The sequence below is a fragment of the Oncorhynchus mykiss genome, chromosome 3 (assembly GCF_057628025.1).
Source record: "Oncorhynchus mykiss isolate SJ-2025 chromosome 3, ASM5762802v1, whole genome shotgun sequence".
Taxonomy (NCBI): domain Eukaryota; kingdom Metazoa; phylum Chordata; class Actinopteri; order Salmoniformes; family Salmonidae; genus Oncorhynchus; species Oncorhynchus mykiss.
In genome coordinates, this window is record NC_143024.1 from 21,346,387 (window position 1) to 21,364,573 (window position 18,187).

General features: G+C 45.1%; 2 protein-coding genes across 10 annotated transcripts; one reads left to right on the forward strand and one right to left on the reverse strand.

Annotated features, from left to right (window-relative positions):
• Positions 1 to 15: 15 nt before the first annotated feature.
• cnot3a (CCR4-NOT transcription complex, subunit 3a) lies at positions 16 to 11,560 on the forward strand. Of its 9 annotated transcripts, none has more exons than XM_036968369.2 (19): positions 16 to 113; positions 819 to 873; positions 1,042 to 1,109; positions 1,209 to 1,283; positions 1,416 to 1,505; positions 5,146 to 5,274; positions 5,431 to 5,526; positions 6,060 to 6,357; positions 6,624 to 6,757; positions 6,882 to 6,938; positions 7,051 to 7,939; positions 8,053 to 8,158; positions 8,242 to 8,383; positions 8,886 to 8,999; positions 9,645 to 9,744; positions 9,924 to 10,122; positions 10,217 to 10,349; positions 10,452 to 10,577; positions 10,703 to 11,560. In XM_036968369.2, the coding sequence occupies exons 2-19, from the start codon at positions 849 to 851 to the stop codon at positions 10,799 to 10,801; spliced, it is 2,880 nt and encodes a 959-aa protein (XP_036824264.1). In that variant the 5' UTR covers positions 16 to 113; positions 819 to 848; the 3' UTR covers positions 10,802 to 11,560. The 9 variants fall into 9 exon arrangements, with proteins under 9 accessions (XP_036824264.1, XP_036824265.1, XP_090080651.1 ...); XM_036968370.2 differs by lacking the exon at positions 16 to 113 and adding an exon at positions 116 to 284 and having other exon boundaries at positions 6,066 to 6,357; XM_090224525.1 differs by lacking the exon at positions 16 to 113 and adding an exon at positions 116 to 284 and having other exon boundaries at positions 6,066 to 6,279.
• A 1,852-nt stretch (positions 11,561 to 13,412) lies between these two features.
• Positions 13,413 to 18,128, reverse strand: prpf31 (PRP31 pre-mRNA processing factor 31 homolog (yeast)). Its single transcript, XM_036968375.2, has 13 exons — positions 17,944 to 18,128; positions 17,190 to 17,402; positions 16,851 to 16,911; positions 16,503 to 16,586; positions 16,308 to 16,405; positions 16,091 to 16,197; positions 15,187 to 15,356; positions 14,944 to 15,101; positions 14,764 to 14,853; positions 14,558 to 14,685; positions 14,377 to 14,449; positions 13,979 to 14,278; positions 13,413 to 13,811 (listed from the first exon to the last, which is right to left on the reverse strand). Exons 2-13 carry the CDS (start codon positions 17,400 to 17,402, stop codon positions 13,695 to 13,697), a joined length of 1,599 nt encoding a protein of 532 aa, XP_036824270.1. The 5' UTR covers positions 17,944 to 18,128; the 3' UTR covers positions 13,413 to 13,694.
• Positions 18,129 to 18,187: the final 59 nt, after the last annotated feature.

The following is an 18,187-nucleotide window of genomic DNA, read 5'->3' on the forward strand; positions in this document are numbered from 1 at the left end:
TTTATATATTTTACCATTGACCCATCAATAATCTGATAAACCAATCACAGGAATGTATACCTGCGGAAGTTGTCCAACGACGGTGGAGAATTTGGTCCTATCATAGCTTGGAGGTAGGGTTTAGGGCGGAATCCACATTTTGTGGGTGGGATTTAGCTACCGTCCATCTTTAGTGTACTGTACAGGCAGATTGACGAAAAGAAAACAAAATTTGGAAGTAAAGAAGACTGGGGAAATAGTTTTAGTTCTAATTGAAAGAGACAAACGAAAAGCCCAAACCCTAGGTAAATGTCTAAAACAAATGTGAATTTAGCTGGTTGACACAGTTTCCCTAATTTTCATAAATTACCAGCTAGCTAGCTAGCATTGTGATTGCAGTAGCTAGCTACATTTGCTAGCATTATAACAATTACCAACATAACGTCAAATGTGCCCAAAATATAATCGCAATATATATACACTTCATGCATAATAATGCATCGAATAGCAATTGCATTGGAATTAGTTGTCGAAACCTGCAAAACAGCATGTGAATTGGCTACGTTAGCTAGCTGGCTAATGTTGCTGACATTTCCAGCGAGACATCTATTGACCTGTTTTACGATTGATGAAAATAGTGATGTACGCAAAAATTATAAGCATGTTAATTATTTGCTAAACCAAGGTACATTTCGTTGCAAGTGTTTGTATTATCTGTAGCTAGTTGGTGCTAGGAAGCTAGCTAGGGACTTAGATACAATGCAATCAATGTTCATTGTGTCTGTTTGCATTATGCTTTTAGTTAACGTTAATATGTTATCTCCTTCTATCAATGAAAGACGGTATGAGGACATTGTCGTAGTGAAGCCATGGCTGATAAGAGAAAACTTCAAGGTAACTAGCATAGAGCGATGATGGACGTAATGGACTGGACACTGACCTCACACTTTCGATTATCAGTTATTTAAATTATTTGATTAATCTTTGAGATTCAATGTAATATGTTAGTCCAGTAAAATAGATTGGCATATTTTCATAATGACCTCTTTCTTTCCTCCCCAGGTGAAATTGACAGATGTTTGAAAAAGGTAGCTGAAGGCGTAGAACAGTTTGAAGACATTTGGCAGAAGGTGAGGACTCCTTAACACTATGCATTGCATATTCACTGTGCATGAAACAATGATTTGTCTCCTATCAAACAAACTGATCTTTGTCACTTTGTTTCACAGCTTCACAATGCAGCCAATGCCAACCAAAAGGAAAAATATGAGGCAGACCTTAAAAAAGAGATTAAAAAGCTACAGGTAAGACTAATTGCCTACTAATAGTAAGAAATATATGAAGCTGTCTTAATATCCCATGTTGTCTGCTCACTCATAAAGCTATGGGTCTTTACTTAAGTTCTAATTGTTGTTTTCTTGTCATCTCTCCTGCAGCGATTGAGGGATCAGATAAAAACATGGGTGGCATCAAATGAGATCAAAGACAAAAGGCAGCTAGTGGAGAATCGCAAGGTCATAGAGACGGTAATACTCTCCAAAATAGCTTCTTTGTTTAACACTGATAGGAGAAAAGAGCGGATATGTCTCCACCATATTGTGTTTACCTTTCAACTAGGGCCAGGACGATACCAGTGTTGCGATACTCGTTAGTACCGTGGCAAGGAAACAAAACACGAAGCAGATAAACATTTTTTTTATCATTATGTTGGCCAGAGGGACATTTATTTATTTTCCAAGCTATAGCACACAATATTTTACGTACAGCAGGGTTTTAAAGGACCATAGCCATAAGACTGCTAAATAGTTAATTAAATGTTTCTATGGACTATCTGCATTAACCCTACCTCAAATCCCAATTCTATTTGGCACATGTTTTGTAAACAATCGGTGTAGACTAACAGTGCAGAGAAAAGTATAGAAAAATAATAACATGAGGAATAAATACACAATAGGTAACAATAACTTGGCTATATATACAGGGTACCAGTACTGAGTATGTGTAGGGGTACGAGCTAATTGAGGTAGATGTGTACAACCGTATACACTGAACAAAAATATGAACTCAACATGTAAAGTGTTGGTCCCATGTTTCATGAGCTGAAATAAAAGATCCCAGAAATCTTCAATACGCACATAAAGCTTATTTCTTTCAAATTTTGAGCACAAATTTGTTTATATCCCTGTTAGTGAGCTTTTCTAATTTGCTAAGATAATCCATCCACCTGACAGGTGTGGCATATCAAGAAGCAGATTAAACAGCATGATGATTACACAGTTGCGCCTTGTGCTGGGTTCAATAAAAGGCAACACAATGCCACAGATGTCAAGTTTTGTGGGAGCGTGCAATTGGCATGCTGACTGCAGGAATGTCCACCAGTGCTGTTGCCAGATAATTTGTTAATTTCTCTACCATAAACTGCCTCCAAAGTTGTTTTAGAGAATTTGGGTGGGGGGGGGGGGGAGTATATCTGTCACTAATGAAGCCCTTTTATGGGGAAAAACTTATTTTGATTGGCTGGTCCTGGCTCCTCAGTGGGTGGGCCAGGCTGCCAAATAGGTGGGCCTGGCTGCCAAATGGGTGGGCCTATGCCCAGCCATGGCTGCACCACTGCCCAGTCATGTGAAATCCGTAGATTAGGCAGATACCCTCCCAGGCACACGCATGGCTGCACCCCTACCCAGTCGTGAAATCCATAGATTAGGGCCTAATGAATTTATTTATTATTATTATTTATTTCCTTATATGAACTGTAGCTCAGTGAAATATTTTAAATTGTTGAATGACTAGGCAACAGGATATATAATAAACAGTAACAGCAGCGTAGGTGTTGGGTCGAAAGAGTTAGTGCAAAAGGGATCAATGCAGATAGTCCGGGTAGCTATTGGTTAACTATTATTATCTTGCACTGACTATGCACACTCACAAGACTATATATACGCACTATACACTGAGTGTACAAAACATTAGGAACTCCTTCCTAATATTGAGTTGTACCCCCTTTTGCCCTCAGAACAGCCTAAATTTGTCAGGCATGGACTCTACAAGGTGTCAAGGGTTTCACAGGGATGCTGGCCAATGTTGACTCCAATGCTTCCCACAGTTGTCAAGTTGGCTGGATGTTCTTTGGGTGGGGGACCGTTCTTGATACACACAGGAAACCTTTTAGCGTGGAAAACCCAGAAGTGTTGCAGTTCTTGACACACTCAAACCGGTGCATCTGGCACTTACTACCATACCCTGTTCAAAGGCACTTAAAGCTTTTGTCTTGCCCGCTGTCCCTCTGAATGGCACACATACACAATCCGTCTCAAGGCTTAAAAATCTTTCTTTAACCTGTCTCCTTCCCTTCATCGACACTGATTTCAAGGGGATTTAACAGGTGACATCAATAAGGGATCATAGCATTCACCTGGTCTGTCATGAAAAGAGCAGGTGTTCCTAATGTTTTGTACACTCAGTCTATATACACATATACTACACTGACACTCACACAGCCCACACACATTCACATACACTACATGCGAACGCATACCAACACACTTTCACACTCATCATTTGTTGCTGCTACTCTGTTCATTATTCTTATTCTTACTATTATCTATTCTGATGCCTAGTCACGTTGTGTTTTCTGTACACATCTATCTCAAGTACCTTGTTCTGTACCCCTGCACATTGATCTGGTACTGGTACTCCCTGTATATACACTATATATACAAAAGTATGTGGAACCCATTGAAATGAATGGATTCAGCTATTTCAGCCACACCAGCAGCTGACAGGTGTATAAAGTCGAGCACACAGTCATGCAATCTCCATAGACAAATATTGTCAGTAGAATGGCCTAACTGAAGAGCTCAGTTCGTCACATTTCTGACCTGCTAGAGCTGCCCCGGACAACTGTAAGTGATGTTATTGTGAAGTGGAAACGTCTAGGAGCAACAATGGCTCAGCCGCGAAGTGGTAGGCCACACAAGCTCACAGAACGGGACCGCCAATTGCTCAAGCGCGTAGCTCATAAAAATCGTCTGTCATTGGTTGCAACACTAACTATCGAGTTCCAAACTACCTCTGGAAGCAACGTCAGCACAAGAACTGTTCGTCTGGAGCTTCTTGAAAAAAATGTCCATGGCCGAGCAGCCGCACACAAGCCTAAGATCACTATGTGCAATGCTAAGCGTCCGCTGGAGTGGTGTAAAGCTTGCCGTCATTGGACTCTGGAGCAGTGGAAACACGTTCTCTGGAGTGATGAATCATGCTTCACCATTTGGCAGTCTGACAGACTAATCTGGGTTTGGCGGATGGCAGGAGAACGCTACCTGCCCCAATGCATAGTGCAAACTGTAAAGTTTGATGGTGGAGGAATATTGGTTTGGGTCTGTTTTTATGGTTCGGGCTAGGCCCCTTAGTTCCAGTAAATTGAAATCTTAACGCTACAGCATACAATGATATAGACGATTCTGTGCTTCCAACTTTGTGGCAACAGTTTGGGGAAGGCCCTTTCCTGTTTCAGCAAGATAATGCCCCCGTGCACAAAGTAACGTCCATACAGAAATGATTTGTCGAGATCGGTGTGGAAGAACTTGACTGGCCTGCACAGCCCTAACCTCAACCCCATGGGATGAATTGGAATGCCGACTGCGATCCAGGCCTAATCGCCCAACGTCAGTGCCAAACTTCGCTAATGCTCTTGTGGCCGAATGGAAGCAAGTCCCTGCAGCAATGTTCCAACACTAGTGAGAAGCCTTCCCAGAAGAGTAGAGGCTGTTATAGCAGCAAAGGGGGGACCAACTCCTTATTAATGCCCATGGTTTTGGAATGAGACGTTCAATGAGTAGGTGTTCACATACACATACTTCTGGTCATGTACTGTAGCTTCATTCTTGTGTATTTTATTCCTCCTGTGTTACTATTTTTATTATTATTTTTCAAGGGCCCGTAAGCAAGCATTTTACGAAAAGTCTACTCCCGTTGTATTCAGTGCATGTGACAAATAAATTTTTATTTGACCAAAGGGTTTCGTCTGCTTATTTAAAAAAAATATTTGCCATGGAAAAAATTGGTATCAATTTTGGTATCATCACAGCCCTACTTTCAACTCATCTCAGTGCTCATGGAGAGGGTATGCGATCCTGTCTGACATAACATCTGACATTCTCTCCTTAGCAAATGGAGCGGTTTAAGGTGGTAGAGCGGGAGACAAAGACGAAGGCCTACTCTAAAGAAGGCCTGGGGCTCGCCCTGAAAGTGGACCCAGCTCAGAGGGAGAAAGAAGAGACGGGAAACTGGCTAACGGTAACAGCCTCTGGGCCGTTGGTATTTTGACTCATGCATAATAGTGGTAGTGTCTCCTGAACGATGGGTCGGGTGGATGGTTCACACTGGCTCTGCCTTGTTTTCTGGGTGGTGATCTGTTCTTCTTTTCCCCCATTCTCTCTTTTTCTCCCCCAGAATACGATAGACACTCTAAATATGCAGGTGGACCAGTTTGAGAGTGAGGTGGAATCCCTCTTCATTCAAACCAGGAAGAAGAAAGGAGAGAAAGAGGTCAGTCTCCTTCCATCTCATTTCCTATACATTAACTATTGCTGTGTATGTAGTCTAATTAAGCAATAAGGCCCGGGGTGTGGTATATGGGCAATATACCATGGCTAAGGGCTGTTCTTATCCATGACGCAACACGGAGTGCCTGGATACAGCCCTTAGCCGTGGTATACTGGCCATATACCACAAACCCCCGGGGTGCCTTATTGCTATTATAAACTGGTAACCAACGTAATTAGAACAGTAAAAATACATGTTTTGTCACAAATGCGGTATACAGTCTGATATACCACAGCTCTCAGCCCATCAGTATTCAGGGCTCAAACCACCCAGTTTATAATAATGAATCAGATATTGGGTTGGATGATGTTGCTCCTAGTCTCTGATCTAAGGCCAGTCTTGCATTTCCCCCTAAAAGGATTTGGGGAAGGCAAGTTGATCTGACATCTGTGCCTAAGAAAGACTTCTACCTGCATTACAAAAGTCACCTGAACAGTTTATAACCACGTGTGCCTGTTTCTCTGGCTGTCTCGTAGAAGCAGGATCGCATTGAGGAGCTAAAGAGGTTTATAGAAAGGCATAGGTACCACATTCGCATGCTGGAGACCATCCTGCGCATGCTAGACAACGACTCGGTGCAGGTGGACTCCATCCAGAAGATCAAGGACGACGTGGAGTACTACATGGAGTCGTCACAGGACCCAGACTTTGAGGAGAACGAGTTCATTTACGACGACCTGGATCTGGAGGACATCCGTGAGTCGCCCATGGACAGCCAGGAGCTCGATGACGAGTCCTGGGATGATCATGATGATGATGCTCATGCTATCAGCTGTGGGTCTGGATGAATGGTCCCTCATGAACGTCTGTTGGGTCTGGGTGGATGGATGTTCTCTAATCAACATCTGTTAGCTGGGTTGACTGTCGGTTTAGAAGAGCTTGATCTGTGGTGTTTCTGTGGCTCTGGATGTTGATGATTGTTAAAAACAACATTTATATATTAGATTTCCCCTGAAAATCTTATCATTGAAATAAACCAGTAGCCTTTTCTCCCTGATTTATGCCCTTCACTCTTTCTCTCCCTCTCTCTCCCCCTCTAGCTGCAGCACTGGTGGCCACCTCTCCAACGGGCATGGGGAACATAGAGGATGAGATGTTCCTCCACTCGAGCAGCACTCCCACCTCCACCACCTCCTCTTCCCCCATCCCTCCATCCCCGGCCACCTGCACTGCTGTAAGCACATCTGCCTTCACTGATTGGTTGTTTGTATAGAAACTACAATCATTTTCTTGATCAGTGTCATAAAAGTACATTGATACTTACACATGCACTGTTTGTGCCTGCATGGGTTCTGCAGGAGAACTCTGAGGACGATAAGAAGAGAGGGCGGTCGACAGACAGGGACGTTAGTCAGGTAAGACAGAGCTTCTACAATATATATTTATAGCTCAATAGAGAACTGGATTTCTTCAGAAATGTAGTTTCCCTGTTCTGTTTGTACTAAACTGATGCTCTGTCATTTTCAGTCTCCTGCGAAGAACGGCACTTCCTCCTTGTTGTTGTCCTTTTCCTCGTCCGCCAATTCCGGGTCCTCTTCTTCCTCCTCTCTTGTCTCCATGGCCGCCGTTGTCGGAGGCAACCCTGGGGTTCCCACAAGCAACAGTCTAATAGGAAGCTTCAGCAGCGCCGTACAACAACATCAGCCTCAACCTCCACAGCAACCAGTCCTGCAGCCACTGCAACAACCACAACAACCCCAAACAAAACCTTGCACCCCCAGCCCACCCAGCCACCCCCTTCTCTCCACCGCCCCCTCTCTCCCCACACCCACCACACCCATCTCAGCCTCCCCAAACTCCCTGCCCCAGGTCTCGCCTGGTCATATCCTCAACTCCAGCCTAGGCCTTGGGTTGGGCCTGGGTAAAGTTGGCATGACGGGGACAAGCAGTGCCAACTCAATGTCTGGTCTGGGCCTGACTGGGATGTCTGCCTCTCTGAACACCATGGCAGGCCTGCTCTCTGGGTCCACCCATGCCCCTTACGCCCAGGCAGCCGCGTTGGGAGGCCTGGGTCTGAGTACCACTACCCAGTCCAGTGTCTCACTGGAGAGCTCCTCCATCCCCACCTCTTGCTCCAGTGGAGTGACCACCAACGGGGCTGGGACAGGCCTGGGCCTGCTGGGGTCCAGCCCAGCACACGGCTCCCTGACTGGGGGGATCCTGGGCCTGGTGCCTGGGCAGAGTGTGATCCCTGGGCCCCCTCTGATCCCTCTCAGCCCTGTTGGTGCTGCCCCTGGGGGGGCAGTGGGGATGATGGGAGGAAACGGAGGAAGCATGGGGCCAATCGGAGGAGTAGTTGGGTCGAACGCAGCCCCTGCCAGACCGCCCAGTGGACTGAAGCAGAACGGAAGCACAAGTATGTTCACTGTCTGTGTGGCTGTCTGGGTTTGTCTGTTTCTTTATGCACCTTTTCTGGATGTGGGATTGAGCATTAGTAGTAATGTTTCCACCGTCTTTCCCATGGCATAGGTTACAGTGCTGTGGTGGCAGAGAGCACAGCAGAGTCCGCCTTCAGCACACCCAGCCAATCACAGAGCAGCCAGCCTTCCTCGCTGACCTCCTCAGCCAGTCAGCCGTAAGTGATGTCAAATTCATCCAAGACCACAATCTGTTAATTTTTTATGATAAAAATATCCTTATGTCTTCTCTCTCCCTCAGTATGGACAACGGTCCCAGCCTCATCAACTCCATCACCTTGCCCCCCAGCTCTCCGTCCCCCTCGTTTTCCGACAGTATCCCCGGTGGTGGGAGTCTCCTCAACGGACCCCACTCCTACACACAGGCCTCTGAGGGCCTCAAGGTGAGGGGAGATGGAGGGGAAGGACAGACAGATGTGAGGCTAAGAGATGAGCACTTTGTCCTGATGTTCTTAAATGGCCTCCTCTCCTACCACTGTTTTCCCTTTGGCTCTGAGAGGTTTTATACAGTTCAACAGAGGGATGGAGACAGTTGGCCATTTAACAGTATGAGAACACAGTGTTTGGTGAACACTAGAACCTCCACGGCAGCTATTTTGACCCAATTGTGGTTGTCTATAATACGAATACAACTTGGAAACAAACTCACAAAAATACTGATAGTTTGGAAATTAACACAATTTTCAAAACTTTCTCAGCATAAGAAAAATAAATTCACAAAACTCCCACAACATTCACACCAAATTTTGTCAGCTATTGGGGAGATTTCCAATGATGAAGCATCTCCTAAATGACCTTGTTTCTGCTATTTCTTAGTTAATTAACATGTATAATAGCATTGTAATAAGGTTAGAATAACCTGTAGAGACTGCCCTCTGTCCCCAGCTTCCTACAGACCTCCGTCAGATACTGATGGAGACCAGAATGTCAGCGCAGGCCCCAGAGCCGCCAGGGGCCATGGCTACAGCCACTAACACACGAAAGAGAAAGCAGTGTCAGGTAGAGACCCACACACACACGGAAATATACACATTCATACTCAACTTACACACACTCACTCCTAAACACATCCACAAAGCCACTAACACAGGAAACAGAAAGGTGACACAGATTTAAATACACACAATCTCTGACACAGACACGCTTACACACCAAACATATAGAAAGAAGGTTGAGGTAGTCAGATATCAGTTCTAGCCAAAAAAACATCTGTGTCACAGGGAAATTGACATTGCCAAGTGGCTGGATTAGTTCCTCCACCACACACCAAGAACATACAAGATATATGATTGAAGAGCCTGTATTTGTAAAGATTGTGCATAGTGTTGAATTAGTAAGGACTCCATAGGATCTTGAATTGGCAGGTTTATTTGGTCATTGTTGGTGCAGTCACTGTGGCTGGCCGTGGAGGTTCTAGTTGCAGCTAGGAGTGTGTTGCTTCACACCATACAGGGAATGGATGGTGGACTGGTACCAGGCTTCTACTAGTATCTCATGGTGGAAGAACTGTTGAATTGTGTATTGGTTTTCATAAATTCACAGTTTTTATCTTTGCCCCTTGCTCTTCCAAACTCTCCCTCACCCCACTCTCTCTCTCTGTGTTCCATCCATCTCTCCTTTTCCCTCCACCCTCCTCTCTCTCAGGCCCCGGAGCCTCTGAGTTCTCTGAAGGCAATGGCTGAGAGAGCAGCATTAGGATCAGGTCTGGATGGAGAGATCCCCAACCTGCACCTCACAGACAGAGGTCAGAATCAACTCAATTAACAAGTTCCAAATCACATCTTTAAGGCATTACACAAATAAACATTCATGCAATTTGACAAAGCACATGCCAGTTGCAGGTGACATAATTTCTAATTGTCTGTCTGTTGATGATATCCCCACCAACTGTAACTCAACCAATCCCCTCCTGTCTCTCCTCAGACATCTTCTCTGGTTCGTCAGCTGCCCCCGGCACGCCCGCAGCCCCCCAGCCCTCCCTGTCGGAGGTGAGCATCCCCCCTTCCCTGGGGGTGTGTCCCCTGGGTCCCACTCCGCTCTCCAAGGACCAGGTGTACCAACAGACCATGCAGGAGTCTGCTTGGACACACATGCCGCACCCCTCAGACTCCGAGAGGATCAGGTAACAACGCTGTCCGCTGGAATACTGGGGTGTAGACACTGGGCTTTCTCTGAGGAGATATTAACATGCACGTCTGTGCTACTCTCTCCTGTAGGCAATACCTGATGAGGAACCCATGCCCCACCCTGCCATTCCATCATCAGATGCCCCCCCACCACTCAGACTCTATAGAGTTCTACCAGAGACTGTCCACAGAGACGCTCTTCTTCATCTTCTACTACCTGGAGGTAACACACACACCATCCCCTATCTGTCCACTCTTGTCTTGTCACTGTAGGGTCCAATTGCTCAGTCTCCCCTTTCTGTGTTTCTCGTTTACTCTCTCTCAGGGCACTAAAGCTCAGTACCTGTCAGCCAAGGCTCTGAAGAAGCAGTCGTGGAGGTTCCACACCAAGTACATGATGTGGTTCCAGAGGCACGAAGAACCCAAGACTATCACTGATGAGTTTGAACAGGTACAGTAGAACCTTGGTACCTCCTGTGCTGTTATTGTTGGAGGCACCATGGGTCTTTATAGAACAATGAGCCAATGATGAGCCAACATAAAGAGTGAGTGATTAATACTGTCTTCCTCCCTCAGGGCACTTACATCTACTTTGACTATGAGAAGTGGGGTCAGAGGAAGAAGGAGGGGTTCACCTTTGAGTACAGGTACCTGGAAGACCGAGACCTGCAGTGACAGAGGGAGGAGAAACGTGCTGCTGTTGACATTCCGAGACTGACCTAACTCCATGCTGTGGATAGAGATTGTGATGTGTAGTAGAACCCTGCTCCTAAAATGGAGGATGTTGTCTGTATAGGCAGCGTCTAATGGCACCCTACTCCCACAGTGTACTACTCCGGCCCAAAGCCCTAGTAGTGGGGAATAGAACCCCCTACCTATAACGGGCTCTGGTCAGAAGTACTGTACTAGGGGGGAGTAGGGAGTCGTCACAGATCTGTGCCTGTCTGAACACTCAGTATGTGGCATTACATTGGGAAGCTCCATGCATGTTCCATGTTGTTTTTGTTTTTCTTTGTTTCAACAACAACAAACTCTGTACTGCCCCCAACTGGAGTATAGAAGCCTTGGACTAAACAACAAGCAAACATACATTTGATTTGGCTACATGTGAAAAAAGCCCATCTTGCTTGAATTGACTGTAATTAGTGGTTTAGAATGGAGACACACAGTTGTCTAGCTAGCCAGCAGACAGGGCTCCTTTTAAGATGTTATGATGCCTGTTGATTAAGTTCACTATTAGAGATAGTGAGTGATTATCAATAGTTTTATTGATGTTGTCTTGGTCGATAAAAAGCTCTGATTGAGAATGACCACATGGCCTCTTCCTTTTGATGGGGATAGAGAGGCATTATTGGACATTGGATTAAATTGCTATGCAATTGAACTGGTCTCTGCCTCCCTCTCTCTTTACAAATAAAATATTTTAAAGTTTAACTGTGAAAGGAAACGCATCTTCATTGGGGCATTATGTTTGTGAGATTAGCTAATAAAGGATTTGTACCTGAAAGAAGCAGTTGTGTTGACATGAAGTCTGCCTGATGATGTTCATGGTTTCTATACCATGAAGCACCAGCCACTATTGCCCTTCAAAGTATAACTACTAGTGGAAGGATGAGAACAGTAGAAATAGGATTATTCCCTTTGAGTCGGTGTATACTTACTCAAAAGGGTGTCAACAGTTCTCAGCCTTGCATGTAGTAATCTGTTCAACTCATTTTTATCCTGTTATTTTAAATCGTTTCCAAAAAACCCTGATTCCGCCATTCAGGGCTCTGTTCAATCCGTATCTCAGAAGTTCAGCGCTAGTGTAATAAAAATGTTAAGGCAATATTCCCGCGTTCGCAGAGACTGCATTCACGGTAAAATGCTGCACGTCGCATCAATCGGAATTACTTTTACGTCTTTATTGCGCAATTTGTAACACTTCAGCGGTAGATTGAATAGATCTTCATTCACTGCATTAAATTTACTACTCGTTTATACCAAGTTAAATTATTTACTGTTTTCATAGAATATGAAGCATGCTTCAACCATTCAACCTAGAATGTTCTGAAAAGCTGTTGGTGAATTTAACTTGGTTAGATGGATGAATCGTGTATAATTAAACTATCATGAGCGGTCTCCAGTGATTTAGTTAATGTAGAGGTTGTCCCTGAGAACATACACTTCAGTTCTTTCCTGAAAGAGATTTTTGGAAAAGGAATCGAGAGAAGTTGAGTTTTACCTTTTATAAATTCAATTTTTGGGCTTTTGAGAAAGGGAAGGCTGAAATGTGAATTTCTCAAAAAAAATAAACTATTTACTGGCTGTTTTATCAAATGAAGTTGTCACGTTTCTGCATGGGAGATGTCATGTGGGGGTAAAACATGATTGTAAAATTTCAATAAAACACTTTTCTGGAATTGTGACGACTATAAATGTCATGTGTAACAATTATTTTGTATTAGATCCATAAACCTATTTCATAAATAGCACACTCCTAAAAACACTTCTATGTTGCTCAAGGCAACATGGGGTAGGCCATCATTGTAAATAAGAATGTGTTAATTGACTTGCCTAGTTAAAGGTTAAATACATTTTATTTTTAAACAAAGCAATCCATGGAACAGTGCATTCAGACCCCTCCCCTTCTCCACGTTGTTACATTACAGCCTTATTCTAAAATGGATTAAATACAAATTCTCATCACAACATCTCATGACAAAACAAAAACAGCTTTTTGAAATATTAGTACCAGTCAAAAGTTGACACCTACTCCTTCAAGGGTTTTTATTTGTACTGTTTTCTACATTGTAGAATAATAGTGAAGACATCAAAACTATGAAATAACACATATGGAATCATGTAGAAACCAAAAAAGTATTAAACAAATCAAAATATTTTATTTACTTAAAAGTAGCCAAGGCAAAGGGTGGCTACTTTGAAGAATCTCAAATCTAAAATATACTTTGATTTGTTAAACACTATGTTTACTATAAGATTCCATGTGTTAAATTCATAGTTGAGGTCTTCACTATTATTCAACAATGTAGAAAATCATCAAAATAAAAACCCTTGAATGATTAGGTGTCCAAACTTGGCTGGTACGCTGTGTGTGCATACACACAGACACACATCTGCAAACATTTCTAAAAACCCATTTCTGCTTTGTCATTATGGGGTAGAGTGTAGATTGATTAAATTGAGGGGGAAAACAATTTTAGAATAAGTAACGTAACAAAATGTTGAAAAAGTCAAGGGGTCTAAATACTTTCCGAAATCACTTTTCAGTAATGAGACAAGGAAGTATTAGTTTAATTTTATTAAAATGGAACAAAATGGAGTCAAAACGTAAGAAAAAAAGCACAACATGCTCTAAAACAAATATACAATCTAAATATATGTTCTTCACTGTCATGGTCGATCTTCTCCCCATGGTTATGCAATGACACCTGATCAATCAGTCAGTGTGAATGCATTTCACTCCATCTGCATTCATTTTGAAATACAAGTTGGTATGTCTGTATATCAGTCTCTCCTGTGTGTAAGTCTATGTGTGGATGTGTATGATAAATTGTATGTGTACTCCTCACTTTCCCTCTCCCTCCTTCTTGACCTTGAGGAACTCTGCCATGTTGGAGAAGTATTTCTGGTTGGCCTCAGCCACCTTCTTCTCTGCTGCATGCGGGTTCACGATCTCCAGTCCCTGAGGAACAGAGTTCAGTTCAAGTACAATTCCACAACAAACAGAAACGAGGCAGCCACCCCTGCTGGTAAACGCTAACGTTACTGGTGATGAAGTGCTTCATTTGTTGAAATTATAAAATATGTGTAGCTTTTTTTTCATGTGAAAACAAAACCAATTTGTCCTACCTGTAGTGGAGTGAAGGCTACGCTGGAACTTGTTCCTGAGGAGTTGTCTCTGACCGAGGACCTCCCGCCAACTGTGGACCTCCCACCGACTGTGGACCTGCTGCCAACTGTGGACCTGCCGCCAACTGTGGACCTGCCGCCGTATGTCATGTTCTGCTTCTGCAGCTTCCTCTGTAGGGACTTGGATATCCGGGCCTTGGTGGCCTCGTTGACCTGAGCCTGTCTGACGCGTCCGCTGCCAGACTTCCCCAGCTGGCCCAGACTGAAACCCAGGTCCTCCTGGTACGCATCATCCTCAATCTGAGAGAAACAGAGACAGAGGGTGGTTGGTTAAAAATATTTATTGTAATTACACATAGAGTAACAGCTGTCCTGAAAGACAGATTAGCTGTTCTGACCTCTGCGAAGGTCATCCTGTTGGCATGTTTCCTGATCTCTGTCAGACCCAGACGCTCCTTCATCTTACGATACCTGGACAAGGACAGACAAAACATGAGACCATCAATACTGTTTAACATTGCACTTTGAAAAAAAATGACACCTCAGGACCAGTTATCTACACATCCCTAAAGTAAATACCTCCGCCCTCCTCTCTTCTTCCTCTGTCCGTCCAACGGTGCTGGCAGGGGTTTGACAGTCTTCACTGGTGGAGGCTCCTGCCATTTATCAAACTTCTTCTCAATCTCCTCTTTCAGGTCATAGCCCACCTGCACAGAGAGAATAAGACCAGAGTTAATATGTAACAGACGTTTATTTATCCCTTTCTTCCCTCTTCCAGTTCTCACCTTGCCGTCTGCACTCTCGTGGAAGCTGTCCACTCGGGATGCCAGGGTGCACTTAGCTGAAACCAGGCGTGCTGCCTTTCTCCTCAGGTCCTACAACACAGGGATAACTCTTGTTAGCTTAGGTAAAGCCACAGTCAAACAAAGCTCTTGGGAACACAGCGCCAAGTGTGGTGCACTGACCGGGGGTAGAGTCTGGACCACATCACAGTGGTAGATGTAGCCGGTGTGTGGGAGCACAGCGGTGCTGCTGAACCCTGACAGGGTCCTCTTCTGGGTTCCCAGTAGCATCAGGTTACAGGCTGGCATCTTAGACAGGTTGGTCAGGCCCCCAGCAATACCTACCACCATAGGGAGGAAGATGACCGTATGATTGGGAGAATCCTGTAAATTATATAAAAAAACTAAATCCTTATAATCACTGACCCATGATCTTGGCTGCGGTCGAGGCTCCAACGATGACTGACAGATTAGGAGCAATGAACGACATCCTGGACTCCACATATTCATAGATCCTGTGTTTTGATTGGTTCAGCTCTAGCGCCATGTCACAGGCCTCCTCCAACCTCTTCAGTTCATCCTCACCCAGCATCGTCCTGGAAACAAGTCATGTTGATATTACAACATCAAATGGATGTTGCAGTTCCCTGTTGTGTAGATAATGTAAGGTCTATTGATCATATTTCTATCTGAACATTCTGTAAATGTCTGCTCCACCAAATAAGTTCTCAGTCCCATTGGTGGACCTCTCCAACTCAATCAACCCAGGTGTCCCTGCTCTTACTCCTGTGTGGCAGAGGCTGTGACGCGTCCCTGCTCTTACCCCTGCGTGGCGGAGGCTGTGACGCGTCCCTGCTCTTACCCCTGCGTGGCGGAGGCTGTGACGCGTCCCTGCTCTTACCCCTGCGTGGCGGAGGCTGTGACGCGTCCCTGCTCTTACCCCTGCGTGGCGGAGGCTGTGACGCGTCCCTGCTCTTACCCCTGCGTGGCGGAGGCTGTGACGCGTCCCTGCTCTTACCCCTGCGTGGCGGAGGCTGTGACGCGTCCCTGCTCTTACCCCTGTGTGGCGGAGGCTGTGACGCGTCCCTGCTCTTACCCCTGCGTGGCGGAGGCTGTGACGCGTCCCTGCTCTTACCCCTGTGTGGCGGAGGCTGTGACGCGTCCCTGCTCTTACCCCTGTGTGGCGGAGGCTGTGACGCGTCCCTGCTCTTACCCCTGTGTGGCGGAGGCTGTGACGCGTCCCTGCTCCTACCCCTGTGTGGCGGAGGCTGTGACGCGTCCCTGCTCTTACCCCTGTGTGGTGGAGGCTGTGACGTGTCCCTGCTCTTACCCCTGTGTGGTGGAGGCTGTGACGCTGACCACCATGATGGTGGCGTTGGTCAGGATCTGCTGCAGATTCTCGTTGTTCTTACACTTGTCCAGGTTGTTCCCCAGCTCCTACACACAGTGTTCAGCCCAACAGCAGGGACATGAATAGTAGACAACAGTTTAAAACAATGTAGACACATTTTGATGTGGAAGAGAATTCTCCTCTAACATCAGCTCACCTTGACAGTGCGGACGTAATCCAGAGAGTTGGGCACCAGGGACTCCAACTCAGGGAACCTCTTAGAATACTTGTCACGTACAAACTTGTGAATGATGTCTGACAAAGACAAACAAAGACACCGTTAGACATAACGCAATGCAAGCAAATTACAGCAGCATATTGACACAATCACTTATGAACATAGTGGACTCACTCAGTTCGTTCTCAATTTCTACTGTGAGGTTATTGGCAGCAACGATGAGCTTGTATTCTGGGTCTGCCTCCACCGGACCGGAGACTGAAGAGAAAGGGAAGAGAGGAGAGTCAGTAAAACCATAAGATGGAGGTTCAGAAACCATTGAAGTAGAATCAGTATCCATTGTATTCAGAGTGGAACATAAACCACAGAACGAGACATCCAAACAGCCAATTATAGAAGTGCTGTGTCTTCAATAGGGCGCCATGTAGCCTAGAGGTTAGAGCATTGGCAAGTAACTGACCCAGTAAAACAACCCTATCCGGTGTATGTGACAACAAAAACATAGAAACAGTCAACAATCACCTTCAGAGTTCTTGCGCTGCTTCTCGACATAGATTGCAATTTTGTCCATGATCTCTGAGAACTGTAAACAAACAAATTGTGGGTTTTCAAAAGAAACCTTGGAAATAGCTTATATATTCTAGAACAGGGTTTCCCAGTCCTGGGCCCCCCCTGGGAGCACGTTTTGGTTTTTACCTTAGAACTACAGAGCTGATTAAATCATCAAAGCTTGCTGAGTTGGTTATTTGAATCAGTGCTAGGGCAACTAAAACATGCTCCCACGGGGGGCTCCAGGACTCCGTTTGGGAAACCCTGTTCTAGTATATTGACTGCACGCTGCTCCACACACACTGCCCTGACCTGTTTGCTGTTGCGTAGTTTAGCGATGGACGAGACACTCTCAGCTCCGCTGTAGTCCACCTCCATCTCCTCTGGAATGTCCTCCAAACCTCCCTCTACATGTCCCTCCCCTGCCTCCCCATCACTCTCCCCCTCTTCCCCCGGGTACAGCCCATCCTCCCCCTCATCCCCCGCCTCCTCCAGATCAGCCAGGAGCTCATCCGCCAGAGACATCTGCAGGAAAAGAACAACAATGTGGGACAAGGCTGTGTGACATGGGGAGGGATTATGTCAATTACTAGCTAGCCCACACACACACTCACACGTAAATTACCTAGAGTAAAAATGTGTGCAAAGGCTAAATGTGAGAATCTAGAATCTTTACCATAAAAACAATTGGTTATGGTTAATTTATAGCGAGCTAACGTTAGCTTTGGCGCAGTGGTCTAAGACACTGCAACTCAGTGCTAGAGGCGTCACTACAGACCCTGGTTCGATTCCAGGCTGTATCACAACTAGCCGTGATTGGGAGTCCCATAAGGTGGCGCACAATTGGCCCAGCGTCGTCCGGGTTAGGCCGTCATTGTAAATTATAATTTGTTCTTAACTGACTTGCCTAGTTAAATAAAGGTTGAATCCCCCAAAAATAAAAGCTGGCCTCGTTGGATAACCGTGGCTATAACAGCAGTTAGCTAGCTATGTCTAGCTAGTTAAATAACAGGGAAACGTTCGCAAGTTAGCTGAAATTATACGGCACAAACTTATGAGAACTTACCTTCGGAGTTCCAAACTCCTACCGTCAAAAGAAACCCTACAAATCCAACAACTTTCGAAATGTGTTAGACGTTAAAAATGTTTGCTTATGCTATCAACGTCGCCTCTATAGGGAGTCGCAGACGAAAGGCATCACCATAAATAATCCAATGGGTGGTCAGATGTTTGTAACGTTGAGCCTTGAGTAAGGCTTTATGGGAACTGCTGTTTTTATCCGTAGTATATGCCAGTATCAGACCTGGATA

Coding starts and splice junctions, on each gene's coding strand:
- prpf31 (XM_036968375.2), bottom strand. CDS start 17,402: ATGTCTCTGGCGGATGAGCTCCTGGCTGATCTGGAGGAGGCGGGGGAT. Junction 14,854..14,943: donor TGGTCCAGACTCTACCCCCG/GTCAGTGCACCA, acceptor CCTGTGTTGTAG/GACCTGAGGAGAAAGGCAGC. Junction 14,450..14,557: donor AAGAAGAGAGGAGGGCGGAG/GTATTTACTTTA, acceptor GTCCTTGTCCAG/GTATCGTAAGATGAAGGAGC.
- cnot3a (XM_036968369.2), top strand. CDS start 849: ATGGCTGATAAGAGAAAACTTCAAG. Junction 5,275..5,430: donor AGACGGGAAACTGGCTAACG/GTAACAGCCTCT, acceptor TTTCTCCCCCAG/AATACGATAGACACTCTAAA. Junction 6,358..6,623: donor TGATGCTCATGCTATCAGCT/GTGGGTCTGGAT, acceptor CTCCCCCTCTAG/CTGCAGCACTGGTGGCCACC.